Here is a 24,353-nt window from a genome sequence, read left to right as displayed (position 1 = left end):
GATGTTGATGATGAAGTTCCTTACCCACTGTCTCCTAAATTAATATCTTTGCCTTCTGTGCAGCTCTCTGAATTCTAGCTAATGTCATAATGTCACAGTTCCACATTCCCTCTCTTCTTTTGAAATACAAATACAGGGAGGGGGGAAAAAGCAGGCCTAAAACATCTTGCACTGTCAGCTACATGCTTTGCATCAGGGCAAATCCAGAATTGTGCCTTTCTCAGTTGTTTCCTATTGCTCTTAGGAAAACCAGCATATATAAGCTTGAAAAACTCGTTATGCCTTTTTCTTGGGTTGCAATTATGTATTCACTGACTGTTACCTTTCCTTGGCTGTTTTTGTCAGCCGTGTAGATCAAGTTAGGCTACTTTTAAAATATCCACAACTTAGCTTTTGCCAGTAGGTTTTGCTGTCGCTAATAAATCTTGATTTTCTTTTTCCCCTTGTAAGTCTATGAATATTTTGACCTCCGTGTTATTGTTATATGCCAAAGAGGAAGAAGCCTTTTGGCTGTTGGTTGCTGTGTGTGAACGAATGCTCCCAGATTACTTCAACCACCGAGTGATAGGTGAGCTGATGTCTCTTCCACTCTTCTTGCTAACTGGGAAGGGTCAGCTGGATGGCACTGGAAGCACTAAGCGCAGTTCTGCTGAGACGCAGAACCCATGAGTGAGGTGGTCCATATGTTTGTGTACTGTGGAAAGACAGCAGTGGTGGCTGCTTAAGGTCCAGTGTTATTTTTTGGTTCACAGAGTTTGAGCTGCTAGAGCCATAACCATAGAGACTGCTTTTTACAGTTTGTCATTTTTTTTCTCCTGTTGGTCAGAAGATAGTAGAACTTTTGCCTGTTAGATAAAAATAGAAGAGCTTGTGTGCCTTGGTTAGCAGTGCTAGAGATTCTAGCTGTTTCAGGTCAGTTTAGGGAAGATGTGCAGGCTGTTTTTGAGCTGATGTGTCTGCCTAGCTGCTAGAGTAATTTTAGACATGCATCTAAAATGACCCTTTGTAACGAGTGCTGGTACAAAACCGGATAGCTGAAATGAGGTGCAGCAATAAGAAATAACACCAGCCCCTCTGGAGCACATGCTTTGTATTGCACGTGGCATGTCTTTGCTTTTTGCAATGCAGCTGTTTTAGAGACTGTTGTGAAAATAATCATGTAAATGGCTAATGCCTGCCTCATGCATAGGAGCTGAGCTGCTTAACAGAGTAATTGCACGCAGACGTGCAAGAAAAAGTATTTGTTCTTTGCAGTCTGTTTACTTCCTCCTCTTACAGAAATATCTGATAGCTTTTCCCTCTTAGGTGCTAATCTTACTCTTTTAGTAAGTGTCTGCCATTACACTGTTGCTGTAGCAAAGGGAGGGATCTGGTCACTTGTGAGGAGGTGGAGATGGGAGGAAGGGCCTGGCAGTATGGCTCTGGAGCACAGAGTTGGTGTCGGCAGTCCGGTGCTTCCTAAGGAGCAGGATAAGATGTCTGGGGAGATTTCTAATCATTTTCTTTCAGGGTGGGACTGTAATACCTCCTGATGCTGTGCAGCTGCACAGTCACTGAACTGGCAGGTGAGGCAAATTAAAGCAGAATTATAGTCAGCTAGATGCTTAGAATGTTTTGTGGTGTTTCCAGTGTCATTGGTATTTTCAGCTAGTGGGTTTGGCACTTTAATTCTCCACACTTGTTTGAACTTCAGTTCTTGTCTCCAGGCCTTACCTTATAGACTGCCATCCTGATGACTTACTCCCATGTACATGCATCTCTTTTTGTTATTTGGAAAAAGAATAAACTACACAGCATGTCTATTTGTCCTTCTGCATTCCTAGATATCATCAGCCTAGGGCCTGTCTTAATGTTGGTGGTTGCTGGCTAATGGTCTGTAAAGAATTCCTCACACACAAATAAACTTGAATGTTCCCATACAGCTGGTCATATCACTACCCTCACATTGTACTTGGAGTTTGTATCTTGCCTGTCGCTAACACTGCAGCTGGAGCAGCTCTCCTACAAGGAAAGATTGAGGGAGTTGGGCTCCTTCAGCTTAAAGAGAGGCCTCTGGGGAGACCTAACTGCAGCCTTCTAGTACTTGAAGGATGCTTATAAGCAGGAAGGAGACTTTTTATGTAGGCAGATATTGATAGGACAAGGGGGAATGGTTTTAAGATAAATGAGGAGAGGTTTAGATTAGATGTTAGAGAATATTTTACAAGAGGGGCAGTGAGGTGCTGACACATCTGTCTGGAGAAGCTGTGGTGTTCCATCCACCCCTGGAGGTACTCAAAGCCAGGTTGGATGGAGACCTGGGCAACCTGAGCTGGTGGGGAGCAGCCCTGCCCATGACAGGGTTGGAACTGCATGATCATTAAGGTTCCTTCCACCCCGAGCCATTCTATGATTGTGTGATACTATGGTGTCAGGTTAGAAACAAGTTGTGCTTGAGTCAAGAATGAATACAGGAGTAATGCATTTCCAATTCTCGTGTTACCATGGCTCTTCCATCCTCTCCATAAATGTATTGACCAATTTACTACACTGTATCTGTTAGATTGTCATCACCTTGCTATTATCATTTTTCAGATGGTGAAAACCCCACTTCATTTCTATGAATTGCCTTTTCAGTCCTGGAGAAGTCATTTGGATCATCCATTTTTTAAATGGACACCCTAGTATTTTCCTACCTCACTATGATTTCATGATGCCAAAACCCCAGAAATTCAATTGCTTGGTTATCGTGGTTTCTGGGATCCTAATAGGCATAAAAATATCTTTGAATATACCTACTTAACTTTCACCTACAATGTCAACATTTACTCACAATATAATATTCTGCAAATGATCTGGTCAGCATTGTACATTTCTTTTAAACTTTAGCTTTTGCCAGGCTCTCCTGTACTGCCTTTGAGTCTGAAAGGATCTTTGAATATGTCCACCTATCTGTCTCTAGTTTTCTTCAAATACCCCTAAAACTTTCTGTACCTTTTTTGATCCGTAAACTATTAAAGCTATTAAATTCTTTATTAAAAACAAAATAAAAGCACTTAAAAAAGACGAATGCTGCAGAATAACCCCAGTCTGCTTTCTTTTCTGTTTTCTTTTCCCTTATCATCTGACATGAAAAAACTGTCCCTTCAAAGCAGTCACAGTGCTTGGTATTTCTCAGAAGCTCTTTGCATGCTCCTGGGTACTTATTTTCAATTTTGGATATTGTAATGTTTGTTCAGAGAGCAGCAGAAGCTTTTTGTGGCTTAATGCGAAAACAGAGAATTATCATGCCTGTTTTTTTTGTTTTTGTTTTGTTTTTTATGATTTGGACGTAAAAACAAAAGATAACACAATTTTCCAGCTCAAAAAAAAAGAAACGGGGCCTAAATCTGCTCCTTCTGAAAGGCCTGGTTTGGATGGACAGGAAAGATTGTATACAGGCATTGCAGAAATCTTCTCTTTAAAAAAAGAAAAATCTATATATCTTTTCATTTACCTGTGTACCCATAAATATTTGTGTACATATGTGTGTATATATGTATTCATATATGTGTAAATCTCTTCTTCATGCTTAATGAATGTGGTCATCTATATTTTGTTACCTGGAGTGAAAGCTCTGCTGCCTGTTTGCTTGAGTACATATGCTGTAGAGGAATCTGTACTGTTTCATTTTCATGACATAGACCCCAAGTTGAACGGAAAAATGCTTTAAGATTGCTTTTCCTGTCACTTATGTGCTGTTTTAGCCAAAAACAACAGCTGCTGCTATTACTATTTTACTGCACCTTAAAGGCACTTAGCAGAACCATCATGGTCTTGCAGAATGTTGCACAGTGAGGATCACTGGCGTAAGGGTTGGGGCTGAGATCACAGCAGGAAGATAATGGGGATTTCATTGTAGCCATATGCATATCTTGTCAGTGCAGTTGAAAAACAATCGTTGGCTTTAAGGAATATTTTTCCTATGTCAATCCTGGCTAATGCTGCTTCCTTGCACTTGCAGGTGCTCAGGTAGACCAGTCGGTGTTTGAAGAGCTTATAAAAGAGCAGCTTCCAGAACTGGCCGAACATATGAAGGATCTGACAACCTTAGCTTCCATTTCTCTTTCGTGGTTCCTCACCCTTTTTCTTAGCATTATGCCTCTAGAAAGTGCTGTGAATGTCGTAGACTGCTTTTTCTATGATGGGATCAAAGCCATCTTCCAGCTAGGCTTGGCCATACTTGAAGCCAATGCGGTGGACTTGTGTAACAGCAAAGATGATGGGCAGGCCCTGATGATTCTGAGCAGGTACCGTCACGCGTCTGGTTGCAGGAACATTGCTTCCCTCGCAAATCTTTCTGCAGTCAAAGGAATTTGGGTGCTGTTGTCATGACAACTGTAGGCACCCTCTGTGTTAACATGCTGCTGCTTTCCCGGTGCCTATCTCAAACAATGGGCTTTGTAAATTTGACAAATGTATGTCCTGTGACACTTCCTGGCGGTGCCGAGACATGCACACGCTGTGTCAGTGTGCAGTGTATACTGCTGCTCTTTGTGTCTTCCCTGGAGTGACGAGCTTCCCGCTCCCGACCTCAAGGAGACAGAAGTTTTCTTCCTTGGGCAGCGTTTAGTCATTTGGGGGGTTGTTTTTTCCTAGGATGAGTAATACTGAAGGCATTTCTGAAAAACACAGCAGCCTAAAAAAAAAAAATTTAAGTCTGAGCCATAAGACTTGTTATTTATATTGAAAAAAAATGTAGTACAGAGTAATGTGTGTTGCTTGTACTTGTTCCCTCTAGGTTTTTAGAGCACGTAAAAAATGAGGAGAGCCCTCTGCCACCTATTGGTAATCACCATGCATTTTTCAGCGACGATCAGGAAGCCACTCCAGTGACTGAAATAGCTAATCTCATTCATGATTCTTACGAGGTAAAATCCAGCTTGGTGTCTTCTGATCAGATAAGTTACAATTTTGTAAAAGAAGAAGGTTTAAATTCAACATAGTTGTTTCAGTAGTTAATAAGCATTTTTAAAGATCTTTGAAGAAGGGCTCAAATGCAAAATACTAGGTGCAGAATAAATACATAAACTGAGAGGTCAGTTAGAGATTGAATACATTTAAACTGTGCATTCTTGGGGGAGTCACGATACTTTAATAGTTGTATTTCCCATCTATTGGAAATACAGTTTACTGGAATTATCAGTATAGTGAAATATACAAAACAATAACTTCTGTTCCTCCTTTTAAGAAATTTGGAGACCACTCTGTGGAACAGATAGAGCATATGCGTTACAAACACAGAATCCGTGTTCTGCAAAGCCATGAAGACACAACCAAGCAAAATGTGGTGAGTAGAATGTTGTTTAGGCTGAGATTTAACACCTCCCCTCCTCCCCAGTGTTCTGTGGCAACCAGCTTTCAGTGTTCTTAAGGTGCAAGATTATGAAAAAAGGGGGAATCATTATTGACTCTGGAAAAAAGCTCTTTTCTGGGATGCTTGATGCTTTTATTTTGCAGCCACATGCATTATTTTCTAGGGTGGCTATAACATTAAGAACAACTGCAGGACAGTCCAGCCTAATGCTTTGTGTATGGCAGTGGCCCTGGGCAGATGCCTGGGGAAGAGCAAGAACAGAGCTCGTGATGTGATGCTTCCCCAGCCTCCTGTGACCTGCTGCTTAGGGACTTCCTGTCTTTGTTTCTAATAGCCCTTAGGGGATTTCTTTTCTCACAGGTTTGTCCAACCAGGGAACCTAGAGAAGGGGGAGGGGAAATTGCAAAGATTTTTTCAGTGCTCCAGTTTGTACCTGTACCACATAAGAACAGTCATTGGGAGGGTTCGTGTGCTTGCTTGTTCGTGCCAGTGATGACAGTAGCAAGCATTACGACTAACATGTATTCTCTTTAAGCTTCGAGTTGTCATCCCAGATGTTTCGATTCTTCCTGAAGATTTAGAGGAATTGTATGACCTGTTCAAGGTTGGTATACATAAAAAGTAGTGGATTAAGCTATTTGAGGCTCCTGGCTGTAACCTCCCGCCATCGCTTAGCACAGCCATCTTGCACTTCATGTCTGGGATGCCTTGGAGAGGTGTTCTGTGTTACCTGGAGGAGATCTTAGCTGGAACTTGTCATTTTGTCCTTTGTGTGGTTGTCCAGTTGCAAAAGAGCAATGCTAATGTACTGATAATTCAATGGAGAACTAGTGAGAACATTTTTTCTAACTTTCTGCTTGGTAATGGTCCATGAAAAATTAGGTCCCTGTAATTTTCACATGCAGACTAGACTTATTATGTAGTTCTGCTCACTGGAGATCTGTAATACTTTTAAGTCCTGCTCTCTTAATGCTCTTTAAAGGCACTCTCAATTGTCCGTGGAGTGGGAGGAAACCCAGAAACTTACATCTTTCCTATTAGTTCTCAATTGTCTTTTTTTTCTTCAGTTCCTTAACGTCAGGATGATATTTGAAAGAGCTGTTATAAAAGATATTTGGAGATGGAAACATTTAAGATTACACAGATATCTGTGATTTAACGCTCCACACATATAATGGACATTTAATGTATATTTCTTTTGATCTGTTGCTCATCCATAAATATTAGGCACTGAGAACATTCTTGTGGTATGTATGTATCCAGTGTTAAGTATCTTTGTGGCTAAGAGCAGTTGTATTCTTGTTCCATTAGCTGTGGTAAGATGCTGCTGCTGTAGTGTGATGCACTCTGTAGTGCTTTCCTCCTGTTCCTTACTGCTGTTTTTTATCCTTGACTCTTACTTGCACTCCTTCTCTTTTCTCACTTGGTTTCCTTGTGGTTCCTTTTTTTGTTACCTCCTTTGCTCCCTCAGGACAGCTTGTTTTGTTGGAACTCTTTGTTGTGCATCAACCTGACTGGCCCTAAGAGAAGAATAATGGGAACAGCATCCAAACTGAGAGGTCTGGGAGAGAATTATGAGCGGGTCAAGCATGTTTGACACCTTGAATTTTCTCCACTCTCCTGTACCTTTAGATGGATGTCCTGAGCCAGATACAGCCAATAGAGAGTGTCAGCAGCTCTTCCTCCAAGAGTCTGTCCAGTTTCTTTTCATATTTATTAATTATCTATTGGCGATAATAAGAGCACTTGGATGGTCTAATTAAAGATTCATACTTAGCTTTTTAGCTAAGTATGAATCTAGCTCACATGAATAGTCTCGGTATCATTATAACACTGCGCACAAAGAGAATTTTGAGCATTTCCAACACACTTTGATGTGCGTGCCTTTTTCTGCCAGTCGTGCTCCCTTTGATATTGCAGACTGCAATTCCCCTTTCCTGCATTTGATTTCTCCTAGAGGGAACATCTAATAAGATGCTACTGGGACACGGCGGGGCCTGCCGCTGAGCGACACGACCCCAGCAGGCCATACGCCGAGCAGTACCGGATTGATGCCCAGCAGTTTACTAACCTCTACAAGCTCGTTTCACCCTGGACATGCGGGGAGCACACCAACATCCTTGCTGAGAGGACATTCCGCCTTCTAGATGACAATATGGACCACCTCATTGAGTTCAAGGGGCTTGCCAGCTGCCTAGGTATTGGCTTCTTACATGGGGTGGAAGGTGGACAGAGGTAGGGTGGCATGGGGTGAGACAGATATCATGCAATTGGTGACCCTGCACCCTGCACCCAGGCAGATAGTGATAAAACAAGGGAGAATGGCTTTTAAACTAAGAGAGGGGAGATCTAGGTTAGGTATTAGGAGGAAGTTCTTTACTCAGAAGGCTGTGAGGTGCTGGCACAGCTGCACAGAGAAGCTGTGGTACCCTGAGGCCCTGGGCAGCCTGAGCTGGTGGGGGGCAGCCGTGCCCACAGCAGGGGTTGGGGCTGGGTAGGATTTGATGTCCCTTTGAATCCAAACCATTATATGATTCTTTGAAGATGTGAGCAAGTATTTTTCTTATACGTGTAATTCACTTAACCAGTGACCTTTACTAATATTCATTGTTCTATTCACAGTAAGTAGGTTAGATTTAAAAGATGCCTGAGGTTGTCATTCAATATTGGATTAAAATATGTGTTAGTAATTTTGTTGAAAGTATTTCATGAATCAAAATCATACCTGGGTCTGTGTGGAAGGCTAGGAAATCTTCTCTGCCAGATTGCTGTACTCAGTATACCTTTGAAATTGCAGTACATTATCTGTAATTGCTTCTTCAATATTTATCTTAATCTCATTTAAGATTATCTGAGTTTGCTGCTGCTGACAATAAGCAGAACAAAAAAAAATTTACCATCAGGGACTGAGAGCAGAGCTTGAGGCCACAGCTGAGATGAGGCTGTTCATCCCCAAATCTGTCTGAAGAACAGTAGTACATCTCAGCTGTTGCCTGACCCCAAATAACAAAAATGCTTCAACAGTCAAAGCCTCAAGAAATTAAGTAAATCCATATTTTTGTCACTTAAGCTTTCTAGAATTTTTTATGTGAACCAAATCAACCCATACTTTCAATTCTTACATTCTTTAAACTGAAATACTGTTTCCACAGTATTTCAGTGCTTTTGAAAGTTTAGAAGCAGTCTTCATTAGCAAGGGCTCCAGCTGTGCCACCCAAGCTGCAGAAATCAAAGTTAAGGACTGGGAGAAGGAAGATCTGCGCACTCTAAGTGAAGGTCAGGTTTGAGACTGCCTAAAGAACCTGAACGTGGACAAGCCCATGGGGTCCAACAAGATCCATCCACAGGTTCTGAGGGAACTGGTGGAGGAAGTTGCCAAGCCGCTGTCTGTATCTGAAAGGTCACGGCAGTCTGGTGAAGTTCCCCGATTGGAAAAGGGGAACTATAACCCCCATTTTCAAGAACAGAAAAAAAAGAAGATCCAGGGAACCACAGGCCAGTCAAGCTAACCTCTGTGCCTGGCAAGATCATGGAGCAGATCCTCCTGAAGGCTCTCCTAAGGCACATGGAAAACAAAGATGAGGTGATTGGTGGTAACCAACGTGGCTTCACCAAGGGCAAGTCATGCCTGATGAAACTTGTTCACTTTTTATGGTGGAGTTACAGTGTCAGTGGATAAAGGAAGAGCAGCTGATGTCAAGCTACCTGGACTTGTGCAAAGCATTTGACGCTGTCCTGCACAGCATCCTGGCTGCCAAACTGGGGAAAAATGGATTTGATGGAGTACTCCCTGGATAAGGATTTGGCAGGATGGTCACACTCAGAGAGCCGTGGTCAATATCTTAATGTTCAAGTGGAGACTGGTGAGGAGTGGCGTTCCTCAGGGATTGGTGCTGGGACCAGTGCTATTTATCCTTTTTGTAGGTGACTGAGAGTGGGATTGAGTGCACCCTCAGCAACTTTGCAGATGACACCAAGCTGAGCAGTGTTGTTAATATGCCAGAAGGAAGAGATGCCATCCAGAGGGACTTGGACAGTCTTGAGAGGTGGGCCCACGCCAACCTCATGAAGTTCAGCAAGGCCAAGTGCAAGGTCCTGCACCTCTGTGGGGCAATCCCAAGCACGCATACAGGTTAGGTTGAGAGTGGCTTGAGAGCAGCCCTGAGGAGAAGGATTTGGGGGTGTCAGCTGATGACAGATTCAACGTTAACCAGCAGTGTGTGCTTGCGTCTCAGAAGGCCAACCATATCCTAGGATGCATTGAGAAGAGTGCGACCAGCAGACCAAGGGAGGTGATTCAACCCCTCTACTCTGCTCTTGTGAAACCCCACCTGGAATACTGCATCCAGTTTTGGAACCCCTACATAAGGAGGACGTGGAGCTGTTGGAGAAGGTCCAGTAGAGGGCCATGAAGATGATCAGAGGGCTGGAGCATCTCCTCTAAGGGAACAGGCTGGGAGAGCTGGGGTTCTTCAGCCTGGAGAAGAGAGCTTCAGGAGGACCCTGAAGTGGCCTTCTAGTGCCTGAAGAGGGCCTACAGGAATGCTGGGGGAGGACTTTTTAGAAGGGCACGTAGTGACAGGATGAGGGGAAATGGCTTTAAACTGGAAGAGGTTAGATTTATACTGGACATTAGAAAGAAATTCTTTTCTGTGAGGGTGGTGAGACACTGGAACAGGTTGGCCAGCAAGGCTGTGGATGCCCCCTCCATGGAGCATTCGAGGTCAGGCTGGATGGGGCTGTGAGCAACCTGGTCTAGAGGGAGGTGCCCCTGCCTATAGCAGGAGGGATGGAACTAGGTGATCTTAAAGGTTCCTTCCAACCCAAACCATTCAAAGACTCTCATTTCTTCTAATCACTGAAAATATTAGCTATATTACAAGAAAAGTAGATATCTTGTTGGGGCTTATTTTAAACAGTGGTAAGGGCAAAAGGGAAGAAACATTAAAAACCTTATGGAACGCCAACGAAGAGAGTTTTCCGTCTCTCCCCTTTTTGTTCCTGCTTATCTTGAAGCAACAAACACCCTTCACTAGATTCCCTATCATTCTCCTTGATATTTTTAATTGATGATGAAGTTCCGTAGGGTAGGTACTCCCATTCTATTTGACAACAACAGAGAGCACAACAGATGCCTGTCACCTGCTGTTCCTCATTAATAGGCACAACTTAAAATATTTCAAAGTAATATGCTTGTTTTCATTATTGTTCTTTCAAACAATTATCTTTTCTGCACTGAGATGGCTTTATTTTAAGCTGTGGGAGTAAATGCTCTAGTTCACTTCCTTATTTTTCTTCCTCCTCCCTCCCCCCACTTCTTCTCACAGATGTCATGTATAATGGAGAAATGAATGAAAAGATCAAGTTCCTGTATAGGCTGCACATCCCACCTGGTAAGAAATTTGAAAGGATGTACCTCAGTTTCCCTTAAAAAAATAAAAAATATATAAAAAAAATCAGCAAACCACCCAATGAAAACTGTTGGGCTGCCTAATGAGCTGTCTTGCTTCCTTCAGCTGGGATTTGCGTTTGTAATTACGCTCACTCCAGTTAAAAGCTTTTTGGGTGGAATTTATGGATACAAAACGTTAAGGCTCACATCTGCTGTATCCAGAGATGTTTTGCTGCCAGTTCCATGGTTATTTCTAGATAAATACAAACTGGGATTACATTATTGAATGGCTGCACTCAGTTTGCAGTAGAAATGTCCTCATCACATCTTGATCCAGTTGTGATGAGGTGACAAAATTTTGCAATGGTTTCTCTGGTCAAAGTTTTTAATTCAGTGTGCCATTCCTATCAGACTTCCTACTCTTACTGCAGCTCCAGCTTTACTTACATTAACATGTTTTTACATTATGATTTAATGAAGTAACTGCTTAAAAATATATTTGTCCTGTTATTTAGCTTTCTTCAAGTATGTAAATTCTACAAACATAAATAACACTATGCAGCGTTAGAAGGATTAATGATACCTCTTTTGGACAGCTCTCACAGAAGATGAGAGAGACAGCCAGTCACCACTGAAGAATCCTTTGCTGTCAACTTCAAGACCATTAGTCATTGGGAAATCAAATGGTATGGAGGAAGTGGTTCTCTATTGTATGCGTGTGTGTCTGAGATAAGGACTTTCTGCATGTTACCCCCACTCCGTTATCTTCACTCTCTGGGTTTTATTCTGAAATGTTGATTTACTGCAACAACTTGAAAACTAATTCTCCTTTTTGTGTCCGCTCCGTAAAAGGAGATGCAGTAGATTACCAAAAGCAATTGAAACAGATGTTGAAGGACCTAGCCAAAGAAAAGGATGCTAAAACTGAAAAAGAATTGCCAAAAATGAGCCAGGTATGTATGTTAGGGGCTGCGGTCTGTTTTTGAAGTAGAGAGCATTCACAAATGAACTGTCTAAATACAGCTGCTTAGCTCTTAGGGTAACTTAAGCCCAAGCTCAGATTCAGTCCTTTAGGTGTCTAAGACTGCTTTATTCTGATGGAGGGAAAAGGCATCATGTCAAAAAACAATCAGCCACCTTTCTAAGCAGCTTCCTCTCCACAGACTCACTGGTAAATATACAGTGTTAACAGGATAGAAAAAAAGCACTCTTCATAAACCCAAAGAATTCTTGAGAATGCATACTGCTGTTCTGTCTCTTCTGATCTCCTCCCCACAGAAGGGTAACCTTCTTGGTCCATCAACAGTTGAGAGCTGCCCTGTCTTAGCCTAATGCTGACCTGAACTGCATGAGGCAGCCAAAGGCTCTTCACCTTGTCATCTCTTTCCTAATGCCAGTATTGTGTATGTTTTTGATACTGGGGAACAGGGACCCTGTATTATTAAAATGTGTATGGACATACAAAGAGAAAGGAGAATCTGCCTAGAATCCCTTCTGCAATGGTACAGCTAAATAAAGTTTTTAATGGGTAGCCTGGCCCTAGCCTTAATAAGCTTAGCAGGACTCACACCATCTGAGGGCAGCATTTGACTGAACTTCTTGAGGTCCCTTTCAACTTGAATTAACCTTTGATTGTGTGAAACTTCAGGTCTCACAGATAGAATAGCTCACGGCCTAAGAAGCATCTGTGAAGTGTGAGTGAGGGAAGGAGTTTGGTTTTTTTTATAATTAGGAAAAAAAACAACAAAAAACTGGTGAGAGCTGGGGAAGCAGTGGAAGGGAAGGTATTTGTAGGTCTGTGAGTGGCTACTGTGGTTGTGAGTCACTCTAACAACCTGTGATTTTTCTGCCAGTAATGTACTGTATCTATCTCCACTTGTCCTTTGGTCATCTGTGAGGTCCTGTTCTAAGCAGGGAAGCAAAGTACTTTCCTGCTCTGTTCCCCTTTTGATTTCCAGTATATTTCCAGTGCTTCTCAGCTTGAGTGGAGGTTGAAATCCCCTTGCTTGCAGTTTTCTAAAGCTCATTTTTGACTTCCGCTTGCAAGTCCGCTTTTTGAGAGCAATGAGCAATGCTCTGCCTTCCCCTGACTCCTAGTTACCCATGGCATAGCTGTTCAGCACCTTACTTCTGGTTTTTCATCCTTTGCAGAGAGAATTCATTCAGTTCTGCAAAACCTTGTACAGCATGTTTCACGAAGATCCAGAGGAGAATGACTTATATCAAGCCATTGCCACTGTGACCACCCTGTTACTTCAGATTGGAGAAGTAGGACAAAGGAGCATCAGCCTGGGGAGCGGATCGGATGAATTCAGTGAGGACCTGCAGGCCCAGGCCTCTGCTTCAGACCATGATGCTGTTTTTAGTGACGCTGTGAAGACCCTTCACAGAGACTCTCAGTCTTCACCTGTGACCGAAGGGGACTGGACTGTCTCTTTTGAACATATTTTAGCATCCCTCTTAACGGAACAGTCCTTAGTTAATTTCTTTGAAAAACCCCTAGAGCTAAAACCAAAACTTGAGAACGCAAAGTTGAATCAGTATAGTCTCAAAACAAATGGGATGAGCTGCCAGTCACGGAGCGAACATACAAAACTAAACACACAGTAGCAACAAACCTATCAAAAAGAACATGCACTGAAATTATGCCAAAGCACATACTGTACAAGGCTTTCAGTCAGCAGTGGACTTCTGATAAACAGTGTGTTCGTTCGTGGTTTTCAGTTGAAGAGTTTTAAAGCTAAAGGGTGTGTAAGTAAGTCATTTTGTGCCATCCACTGGATGTTAAAAGGAAACATCTGTCTACAGCGTGAAGACAGTGAAGTCCTCTTCCATACTGGGAGAGCAGAGGCTGGCTCCTGTTGTCCCTTTTCTTTTTTTTTAAAGGAAAAAAAAACCAACACAAAAAACAGGGAAACGATTCAGCTACTGTCTGCAGTTTGTTTAGGTTGCCTTTTTTGCACTAATAACTGAAAACTGTTTCAATGCTGGTAATTGAAACTATTTTAATATATTTGATTGTATTCCAATTTGTATGTCTTGCTGAAAAGTTAAGTGTACATGGACTGTGCTTTTGATGTTGGTCTCTGAAAGTATGCACTTTTCAATAAACCCTTTTTGTACTAGACCTGCACTAACAATTTCTGGATTGATGGGAGCTAAGTGCCATTAGTTTCCTACTTCAAATTCCCTGAGGTAGTGCGTTCCCATTTAATAGCCTGGCCAGAGCCCCACGTCTCAGTGCAGTATGCACAGAAGCCTTCTGACTCAAAGCACACCAAAGGAAGAACAGCTGCAGACTCTAGGAGAGATTACATACACAAAGTACTGTGACAATACCTGGGTCGTGGCTCTTTGTACCTACAGGAAAAAAATCCTAGGACTTTGCCAGCCAAACACCATATTCTGTATTACATTCACGTGTAACAGAAGTCTGCAGAGTTTTCTGTTGTTTAGAATCACAGAATGGCCTGGGTTGAAAAGGACCACAATGATCATCTGGTTTCAACCCCCCTGCTATGTGCAGGGTCGCCAACCACCAGACCAGGCTGCCCAGAGCCACATCCAGCCTGGCCTTGAATGCCTCCAGGGATGGGGCATCCACAGCCTCCTTGGCAATCTGTTCCAGTGCGTCACCACCCTCTGTGTGAAAAACTTCCTCCCAGATAATAAATAATAAAAAAAAAATAACATCTCCATTATGCAAAGCCCCAAGAAAACAAGTTGTCTCCTGTTCAACTCAATGCTTCCCGGGTGAGATCTTGAAGAGACCAGACAATAAAAAAATTTAAGAGTAAACTTTCTTTTTAATTATTTTATTGTAATTAAAATCGGTTTAATTTTCATCCACATTGACTGTCTGTAGACCTGCAAAACAAGAAGTTGTACCATCATCTATTCCTATGATAACTCCCTTTCACGTACATGCAAGTCTTCCCAAGAGAAATCCACCTATGGTATGAAAGCTAGTTTGCTGATCTACTTCTGGAAGAATTATACAGGGAAGTACTAATGGAAGCTTCACATTAAATCCATTCTGGAGATAAGGTATTTTTCAGCTGACACACACAAAGGCTCTACCTGCTTGTGCCTTCAACATCATTAGACATACTTTAAATAGGAAAACACGAATCTTAAATGACTCTAACATCTACAGTTGTCTTTTTTTTTTTTTCCTTTCAAATATATTTGTATATATTATTTCACGTAATTCCATGCTTACAATTTCAATCCTGACCAGGCAAGCTACCTTGCTCTCTACAGCAGATTAAGTTAAATCAGCAATTTGACCCCTTTCTGCACTTTTCATCCTAACTTCGCATTGCAGGAGGGGAGCTGTCCTATTTCACTAGCTGCTCACTGCTGTGCCTCCCTTCAGGAAGAAATGCCATGCCACCTTACCTTTGAATGTTGTGACTGGTACATAGGTAACCAGCGTGTACAGCTTGTTTGGGGAATCTTCATCCTCATTGCGCTTTCTGGACAAACGCACACGGATACGGTAAGGAACATTCCTAAAACGAGACATCATTAACTGTCAATAAAACAATTCAATAAAATGATTTTTTTTCAGTCAACAGGAAAGAAAAAAGCTCTTTGTTCCATGGTTACTAACCTCTCTGATTTCTGAAGCTTTGCCTATTTCAAAGACATGATGAATCAATCACTTTTCTGTAGCAGCACCGTAACAAGAATGAAACCCTGTGCCTTGGAATTGATGCTGCTTGCCTTAAAGGAGCTTTTATGTTTAAGTGTGCCATTAAGAGTCAACTGAGCCTTGAATATTGATGATCCACTGGCAGCATAACATCAGAAGTGCACCACTGCTCTACTTCTGATCCAGCAAATAGACAAAATGAAGATGATTATCATCAGCAAGCAGCTGTTACTAACAAGCATTTCTTACCTGAATAGAATATAATAGTTCAGTTGGAAGGGATCTGCAAAGATATATGGGGTCCAATTGCCCAACTGCTTCCAGGCCAACAAAAAGTTCAAGTGTATTTTCATTGAAGGCATTGTCCAAATGCCTCCTAAACAGACAGGCAAGGGACATCGCCAACCTCTCTAGGAAAGCTGTCCCAGTGTCTGAGCTCCTTCGCAATAAAGAAATTGTTCCTAATGCCCAGTCTGAACCTCTCCTGGTGAAGCTCTGTGTCATTTCCCTTCTGCCATCAGTTCCCAGCAGCAGAGCACCTCCCTCTGCTTCTCAGGACACTGCAGGGAGCAGCGAGGTCAACTCCTGTCCTCTTCCAGACTGTGCAGCCCAGCGCCCTCAGCTTCCCAGGACATGCCTTTAGCCCTGTTAACAGCTCTGGCACCCTGCTCTGGGCTCTTTCCAGGACCTTGACATTCTTTTCATGTTGTGGAGCCCAGAACTGCACACCATATTTAAGACAACAATGCTAAATATAGTGGAAGAATCACCTCTTTTCACCAAGTGTCCATGCCGTGTTTAATATAGCCCAAAACACAGTTTGCCTTTTGGTTGCCAGGGCACACTGCTGGCTCACACCGAGCCTGCTGCCACCTGCACCATCAGGTCCCTTCCTAATGAACTGCCCCAGCCCCTCATCTCCCTGTCTGTGTCCAGCATTCTTACCTGAACAGAAAAGAGTGAGAGGTGAAAAACTAACAGAAACCCCACAACTACTTTGAAAGCCAGAGGGCCTTTAAAGATTCAGAGCATCGCTCAATCTGTATCCCACAAGTCAGTGCAACCTTAGTATGCATTAGAGCTAAACAAAGGTTGTACCTACGGACATACAGTTCATCAGAGTTTCTTCCTCACAAAGCCCATGGAATCACAACTGAACTGCTCTGTTTGGTGATACTCAGTCACAGCCTAGCGTCCTCCCTTAATACTGCACTAAGTCCGATGCTGAGGGCAGGCAAAAAATGGTTTGTTCAGACCATCTGTCAAGTAGCCAAAGGAACTCAGGATTTTGGACAAGTCTTGCTCTCAATACTTCACTCAGGAGAAGGAAATTCCTTGCTGTGCACTCTTAGAGCATATTTATTAAATCAGATCCAGCACAAAGCACTTTCATGCATACTGTAATTAAGACACAGGCACTTGCTTCAATTCTCCCATCTCTTAAGCATTTCTTACTACTCTGCCTGGCTCACTGGCCATTGCACTAGCTGATGCTGTGATTTTAGTCTCTCCTCATCCTTCCAAAAGATGTTAATCCCAGAAGAGCAACAACTGCAGTTAAACTCAAGGTGGAAAAGCAGATGTGATGACTCCTTGCTCTTTTATGCTGAATGCATTTAGCAGCACTTTCACAAATCAATACAAAGAAATCCTGGATAATAGCCTCACGACTAAACTCTGAACTTATGCTGTACCTGACTGAACAACTGCTAGTTCTTCACACACAAACCACAACAGCTTAATACTAAGGACAGAAAAACAGCGTATCCAATAACTTAGTCCTTGGAAGGAATCACAGAATGGCCAGGGTTGGAAGGGACCTCAAGGACCATGAATCTCCAACCCTCCTGCCACATGCAGGGTCACCAACCTCCCCATTTAATACCAGAAGGAAGGAAGAGCTGATACAGCACACAAGGACTCTGAATATGGCACGGGACAGACTTACGCTTACAGTATGAATCCCTGCCAGGTAACTTATTACAGTGTAAAAGATCCCACTCCTTACAGTGCAGTAATAGCTTTTGGGCCACCTTCATACATGCCAAGTGAATCAACTGCCTCTCTGGCAGCAATTTAACACAAGTTTTTTGTTTTCTGATTCCCAAACCACTTTATTCTTTATATTCTCAACACAAGAATAACCTTCCTATTTAGAACACAGCACATCATTTTCTCGTGCAGCATTTTGCCTGTTTACCACGCTTTCAAACCTAATTCTCTTCAAGCAGATTAAAGATCCCAGGTTCCTGGTCAGGAACGCAATGAGTTTCTAAAACCTTCCTGCTATGATAAGCATTGGGGTACTACAATACTGCAAAGTTACAAATTTGTTCTGCCCTCTAAGTTCTGTACAGATGAAGACATTATTACAAAGTTTCTCCCCACCCAACCCAGAAAGTAGCAGAAATGTACCTTATTCCTTTGGCCCAAACAGCTTTGTTCAGCCTGGTGTCAATGCGAACATCAGGAGTACCCATTTCTTTCATTGCAAATTTACGGATTTCCTTGAGGGCTCGCGGTGCTCGCTTCTTGAAGCCACTAGGACAAGCACAAGAACCATTTATTGAACTTCAGCAAACTGTCAGCACCGGACACTCGTTGCAGCAATCGTCCACCAGCCACGCAATTCAAACAACTTCAACCATCACTGTCAGTTTGCTGTCTCATTTCTCTCTTCTTCGAAGGTAATTTCTGCCATTTCACCAATTACAGTTTTAGTTCCCATGTGACCGCAGCCATACACATGAGGAGAATCAAAGGGAATTTTGCAGTAAGTCTTCTCAAGCACTTTGCTGTTGCATGGCTGTATGAGATTCAGGATGTTGTCAAACACAAATCCCAACAAACATCACTCAACTCAAATCATACCCCAACTTACACCTCACCCAATTCAGCAATGAGCACAGATCCAATTATATGACTACAGCACTACTTCTAAAACTTATCACAGTGGGATAAATGTTATACTTCGGCTGGGAAATAACAGTGACTTACGCACAGAGGCAAATACCTTTCCTTTCAAATTAAGTCCAGGAACACTCACAAAAAAAAAAAAAAAAAAAAAAAAAAAAAAGCTTTTTTCAGAAAGTCATCTCCAAGTCCAGCTCTACAGAGGTACAGATCTGGTCCTCTGGGATACAACTGCAGGAGAAGAGACTACATCACCGCCCCTCACAATCCGTGCCAGTAAGCACTGCTGTTCTCTGCAGTCCTAAATGCCACCTGCACATGCAACGCTTCACCAATAAAAAAACACCACTTACACTCCATGGATCCGCTTGTGGATGTTGATGGTGTACTCCCTGGTCACCACCTCATTGATGGCAGATCGTCCCTTCTTCTTCTCGCTGCCTTTCTTTGCAGGAGCCATCTGAACACCACTGAAAAGCATCCATGCATACGTCAAACACAACACCCCTATTACTTTTCCTATGTTACGTTCCCAGCTCCTCCATTCCACAGCTCCCTACAGATCACACAACTCCCACATTCAGGATGTTATTTCTGATTAACCCATCATGAAATGGTTTGGGTTGGAAGGGACCTCAAGGATCATCAAGCTCCAACCCCACTGCCGCAGGCAGGGCCGCCTTAATACAAACTTAATACTAGATCAGGCTGCTCAAAGCCCCATCCAACATGGCCTTGAACGCTTCCAGGGAGGGGGCATCCATAACCTCTTTGGGCAGCTTGTTGCAGCACATCACCACTCTTGCAGTACAGAATTCCTGGGTCACATCACTGGGCTCCATGGCTGCTTTCCAAGACGCTTTCCCCAGGTGACCATTAATCACCACCCTCCCTCCCTGTCCTGCCACTGTATCTCTACGCTCCCTCCTCCTTCAGGGCAGCCCAGGAGAGACCTATGCTATCCTGCTCCCACCCCGAACCCCAGCAGAGCCCGGAGCCCTGCACAGACCACAGCCACTGCACAGCTGCCCCGCGGCCTCCGCGAGCCCGCTCCCCACCCATCTCAGCTCCGGCCGGGGGGCGCAGGGACGCCTGCCGAGAGGAATGCCCCGCCGCCCCATGACGCAGGGCCGTCCCCCGCCCTGGACCGAATGGAGAAGCGCTCCCGCAGCGAGCCCTGCGGAGCGGATGGCAGCGGATAAAGGACGGCTAGGCCCCGAGCACCACTCACCCCGCTCGGGAGCAGGCCGGAAAGGAAGGCGGAACGGAGAGGGGGGAGCAAGGAACCCTTCCGGGTTGCGGCCCACTGCGCCTGCGCAAATGGAACAGCGGGGGAGGGGTGGGGGGGGACACGGGCTGGGGGTGTGCGGCGCGCATGCGCACTTGCTTGTGGCCGATGCCGGCTAAGATGAGGCTGCTCCCCGGCAGGACGTGGTTGGGGTTTAGGATGTTAGGTGTAGGCTGCTCTGATTGTACTACTACATGGTGCATGCTTCTGCTAACCTGGTTTGTTTGCTTTTTGCTGGGCTAAATGTTCTCACAGCCGAGGAACTTACACCTGCATCTCCGTGTTGGGCTATGAGTGCTGCCTTCCCATGTGTCATCCACCTATAGGGGTAACACAGAATCACAGAATGGCCTGCGCTGAAAAGGACCACAATGGTCATCCAGTTTCAACCCCCCTGCTATGTGCAGGGTCGCCAACCACCAGACTAGGCTGCCCAGAGCCACATCCAGCCTGGCCTCGAATGCCTCCAGGGATGGGGCATCCACAGCCTCAGGTCTCTCTTATAGGTTGGCCCTTGTATAGTGGGTTGGCTTGAAGATTATCCCACTGGTAGGAAGTGTCCATTCAATCTGCACCTCTCATCCCTGAGACAGTAAGGGGCACCAGCTGGCACAGCGCAATGTATGATGACTTCCCTTTCTGCCTAAGGAAATAGCCAGAGCTGAGCAATTTCACTGGGACAGCTATACTACACCGGAACAACAAACCACTCTGTAAAAGAGGACTGGCAATCCACGTGCATGCAACAGGGAGCAAGGGCAATAATCCAGAGCTGGAATGTGTGTACAGAGGAGAAATGAGACAGAGCATGAAAAATGAGATACTGACGTAAATCTGCTCTCACAAGTGCCCTGTGTCCTTCCAAACAACAGTGTAAGCCAGCTTATGGGAAGACAACCCCACCCTATTGACAGCTTGTTAACTGCTGCACTACTGCTGGTCTGAGGCTGAGTTCGGGCATGCCACTGAGAATCAGGAGAGATGTGGGAGAGCAAAACAATTTCTCAAAGAGATTCTCTCTTCCTCTGGCTTCTGTCATAATAATTGAGATCCAAGAGTCATAGAATATCCCAAGTTGGAAGGATCACAGAGTCTACTCCCAGGTCCACACAGACCACCTACCATTCAAACCCCATGTCTGACAGCACTGCCTAAATACTCCACGCACTCTGGCCGTGCCCACAGCCCTGTGCATCCCGTTCCCCGCCCTCTGCCCTGTGGTTCAGCCCCTTTCCCTGACCCCCAGCTGCCCTCCCCTGACAGCTCCATGCCGTTCCCTCGGGCCCTGTCGCTGTCACACAGAGCAGAGCTCAGCGCTGCCCCTCCGCTCCCTGTGAGGAGCTGCAGCCGCCATCAGGCCTCCCCTCAGCTCCTCTGCTCTGCGCTGAGCACAACGAGGGGCCTTAGCCACTGCTCACACATCTCTTCTAGACCCCCTCACCGTCTTTGTAGCCATGAAGAAGTGCTACTTCCATGGTGTTTTCTCTGTTCCTTCATTACCGCTTCCCTGCATGAACTTTCTGGCTTCCAAACAGACAGCTTTCCTTTCCCGTTCCCAAGAAAGTCTGTACAGAAGTGGAAGGCATTTATGAAGTTAGCCCCTGCTTAGCTAATATATGCCTTCAGTAAGGTTTGTTTATAGTTAGCAGGAAAAAGTTTCCTCAGACATCAGGTGAGAGAACCTTAGGGTTTGGTGCTTTAATCTTCATCTGGAGGGGTCACTCTTGCTTCACTGAATGTAAGAACTTAAATGTGTGCACAGTGACTCATATCTGGGAGAGGTGACAGAAGCTAGTGGTAGAAACGTTTTCTTAGAGACCAGACGTAGTCTTACTACACTTTTTAGAGACAGATACTTGATTCATCTTCCTTCAGCACAAACTGAAATACCTCTATACCTGAAATACCTCTATTGCTGGTGTGGCAGCAGTGGGGTCATTTTTCCAGCAGGTTTTCTCCAGGAGATTTTTAGCTTTTGTTGTTGTTGTTGTTTTTCTGAAAGTTTACTTTCACCATCTGCAGCTCCTAACCCCGTCATCTCTGTTGTAGAGGTCAGAGATGAACACAAGGGCCCTGTGACATCTTCAGTGCAGAAGTGTGAGAAGGACAGAATTATTTGTGCTCTCTTGAAGGTTAGGCTGTGTCAGGCAGATGCAGGCTGTCCTGAGGGGCTCTGGGAACCATCCCTTCAAACCTGCTGTGGCAGGTGAAGACATTCTTACACCTAGTTGTCCATCTTGTTCTTTGTTGGAGCTTGCTGCTCCTGCAGCAGAATTGCAGAGGGAAATAAGGTCTGTGCTTCAGCTGCTCCATCTTGTCAATTTGAATTTAACATGAAAAAGTCTGCACAAGGATGCCCAAGTGGAGACTAGACTGTATGCAATGAGGGTATGTTAGCTAGTCCAGCAGAGGTGTAGCAGAAAACTCAGGACAGCCAAGTTTCTAAGCGCTGAAGCAGCTGCTTAGCAAACACGGGTCAAAGCCTGGGAATAGGCTACATCTCACTGCTGTAAACTGTTTGCTGTGCTCTGCATTTTGTCCCAGTCCAAAACTGTTTGGTTGGAAGTACAGAGCTATGGCCTTCAGAGTTGTAAGAAAATATAAAATTAGCTGTCTTGGCTAGCAGCTATTTAACTTCCTAAGCTATCATTCTCATTGTCTGTGCCATACCCCAGATCCCATAGGATATTTTTTTTTGCTTATTGGATGCCAAATACCCTGTAAGTAAGTCTATAGCTAATACTAAAAATCTAAAGTGAATCACGTAGTTGAACAGCCACAGGAAAATGTGTGCAAGTCCTGCAATAAAGCGTTTTGGCTATTTTATTTTATTCTACAAATAAAGACACTGTCCATCATTAAATGGAAAAAAAATAGCTTGAGATGTATATAGCATGAAACAGTAGTACCATTCACAAAAAAACATTTCTAATTCATTAGTTTATTACAAAATATCCACTCACAAAAAAGCACAAGCACAATCTTTATACTTGTGAAATGAGTTGATATTTCATATACAAAATAATTTCCACATAATTCCATATAATTTTATTTTATATAGAAATAGGTCATTATTACAACAGCTGTACAATACACTACTTTTTATTTAATAATTACATAAAATCTTTCTTAGAAACATATCAACAGAAAACATACAAAAAAAGCGAAAAGTGCATTTCTTCTTTCCCCCCCAAAGGAAAATTCAACCCTAAATGTTATAGTGAAGGAGATATGTAATAGTCTGCAGCATCCCGAGTCAGTGGGCCAAAACACAGTGCATATTTCTCAGAGACTTGCAGTGAGTGAGTTATTTAGCTTGAGGAAGGATCCATCTTGTATTACGGGAGAGATGCATGATTGTGCTTACAATTTGAGTTCACCTTTGCAATCACAATTCATATAGAAAACAGTCCAGTGTTTTTTGTTGTTGTTTTGTTCTTAGTCACAAAGAACAGTTAGGGTAAGCTGCATAATACTTTTCAGATTCTAAATCAAGGGTTATGAGCTGTAGACCATCTTCACCAATGACCAGGCTTTCTTTTCCATTGGATGTGCTAATTTGGCCACAAGAATAAGGAAACAAACTTCTCTTTACAGAAAGTGCCTAGGTTTTGTCCTCTGTGCAGTTGTGCAAAATAATAACAATAATCATAATAAAAATAATCTCTTGTTCTCTCCTCAATAGACCTTTGATGCAGTGCTTTTCATACACAAAAGAAGAACTGAAAGAGTGAAGGCCATGTACCTCATGTGTCTGTCAACAGTCTTTTGGAATTGCCAGACAGCTTTCCAAGCGACACGCCAAGCTGGAACTCCTCCTCCTGTGCACCCAGTGATGATGGAGCTTGCACAGGATAGTATTCCTCTTTGTTTTGCTCTGCCAGTACGTGCTGCACTCACAAGACAGCACAAACTAAATCCAGCGTGCCGTCAGTGCGCTGTGTGCAGCAGTCGGTCCTCTGTGGCATCACAGAGCTGTGAAACAAAGGCTCGTGCAAAAGCCAAAACAGTGAGGACAAAGTCATTCTCTCCTGCCCCATGTGCCCATTGGTTAAAGCTAATCGTGCATTGATTGTGCTGGTGGGACTCTATCGCAGTGGCTGTGGCAAATTTGATGACTCTGATAAGCTATTGCTTCTTCTTGGTAGTTGTTGCTGCTGCTGTGTCTGATGATACCCCATATTTCCTTGCTGTGGTGAGTAAGGTGGCAGGAGCAAAGAATCGGTTTGCTCATTGTGCAAAGAACTTGGTGTGTGTACCTACAGACAAAATAAAATTCATCTTGTTGTTTGATTCTTTCACACGTTAGAGCTCGTCGTCCTCAATGTACAGCATGCTTAAAAACATTACTCTTTTGCTGGCTTTTATTTCTGGGCTGTCTGCTTGGTAAGGGGTTTGCTTACCTATGCTAGGAGGAATGGACTTAAATTGCAGCAAAGAAGATTACAATTAGGCATTGAGAAAGGTTTTCCAGTAGGCATGCCCTGCCTAGGACTTGCAGATTATTCTGAAAAGTCTGTTTAAGTACAGGCTGAGACAAACGTGTCAGAAATGACATAGCTAGATGGTAGAAATGAAACAGAAATGACACGGGGGATCCTAGTGGACTTCATGATGTCCCTTCTAGCCCTTTCTTTTTGTGAGTACACGATAGGGTGTAACATTGCAGTGTTGAAGTCCATGTGAATTTTGCAGATGCTTGTATAAGAATGGGATCTGCCTTTTTTTTTTTTTTCTTTCCCCCATTCTCAGCTATGGTAAGGATGCC

The 24,353-nt window shown here is 43.6% G+C and overlaps 3 protein-coding genes across 7 annotated transcripts in view; 1 reads left to right on the top strand and 2 right to left on the bottom strand.

The window, feature by feature from the left end:
- The window catches only part of TBC1D8 (TBC1 domain family member 8), a 47,736-nt gene extending 33,882 nt beyond the window's left edge, over nt 1-13,854 (top strand). Inside the window, exons 11-20 of the mRNA XM_042809582.1 lie at nt 451-568; nt 3,983-4,268; nt 4,760-4,889; nt 5,210-5,308; nt 5,871-5,939; nt 7,293-7,533; nt 10,663-10,728; nt 11,324-11,413; nt 11,580-11,680; nt 12,879-13,854. Coding sequence (XP_042665516.1) covers nt 451-568; nt 3,983-4,268; nt 4,760-4,889; nt 5,210-5,308; nt 5,871-5,939; nt 7,293-7,533; nt 10,663-10,728; nt 11,324-11,413; nt 11,580-11,680; nt 12,879-13,337 — 1,659 coding nt within the window. The 3' untranslated portion in view covers nt 13,338-13,854. The remainder of the gene's footprint in view (nt 1-450; nt 569-3,982; nt 4,269-4,759; nt 4,890-5,209; nt 5,309-5,870; nt 5,940-7,292; nt 7,534-10,662; nt 10,729-11,323; nt 11,414-11,579; nt 11,681-12,878) is intronic.
- Nucleotides 13,855-14,513: 659 nt separating this feature from the next.
- RPL31 (ribosomal protein L31) lies at nt 14,514-19,602 on the bottom strand. The gene is made up of 5 exons (XM_042810066.1): nt 19,529-19,602; nt 18,651-18,767; nt 17,800-17,925; nt 15,129-15,241; nt 14,514-14,594 (listed from the first exon to the last, which is right to left on the bottom strand). Exons 2-5 carry the CDS (start codon nt 18,755-18,757, stop codon nt 14,563-14,565), a joined length of 378 nt encoding a protein of 125 aa, XP_042666000.1. The 5' UTR covers nt 18,758-18,767; nt 19,529-19,602; the 3' UTR covers nt 14,514-14,562.
- A 2,998-nt stretch (nt 19,603-22,600) lies between these two features.
- NPAS2 (neuronal PAS domain protein 2) overlaps nt 22,601-24,353 on the bottom strand; it is a 97,367-nt gene continuing 95,614 nt past the window's right edge. For all 5 annotated transcript variants that reach the window (XM_042810817.1, XM_042810813.1, XM_042810816.1 and 2 more), the window contains one exon: nt 22,601-23,844. In XM_042810817.1, coding sequence (XP_042666751.1) covers nt 23,674-23,844 — 171 coding nt within the window. In that variant the 3' untranslated portion in view covers nt 22,601-23,673. The remainder of the gene's footprint in view (nt 23,845-24,353) is intronic.

This window comes from Centrocercus urophasianus, unplaced genomic scaffold, assembly GCF_019232065.1.
Source record: "Centrocercus urophasianus isolate 14NV4802_14NV808 unplaced genomic scaffold, USGS_Curo_1.0 seq_12, whole genome shotgun sequence".
NCBI lineage: Eukaryota > Metazoa > Chordata > Aves > Galliformes > Phasianidae > Centrocercus > Centrocercus urophasianus.
Note: the sequence above shows the minus strand (reverse complement) of the source record. Positions and strands in the feature narration are given on the sequence as shown.

Excerpts from the sequence above, each read along its gene's own strand:
- RPL31 (XM_042810066.1), bottom strand. The coding sequence starts at position 18,757 with ATGGCTCCTGCAAAGAAAGGCAGCGAGAAGAAGAAGGGACGATCTGCC. Across the intron at positions 17,926-18,650 it reads CACAAGCGGATCCATGGAGT|TGGCTTCAAGAAGCGAGCAC; the intron begins GTAAGTGGTGTT and ends TGCTTGTCCTAG. Across the intron at positions 15,242-17,799 it reads GTTTGGGCCAAAGGAATAAG|GAATGTTCCTTACCGTATCC; the intron begins GTACATTTCTGC and ends GTCTCGTTTTAG.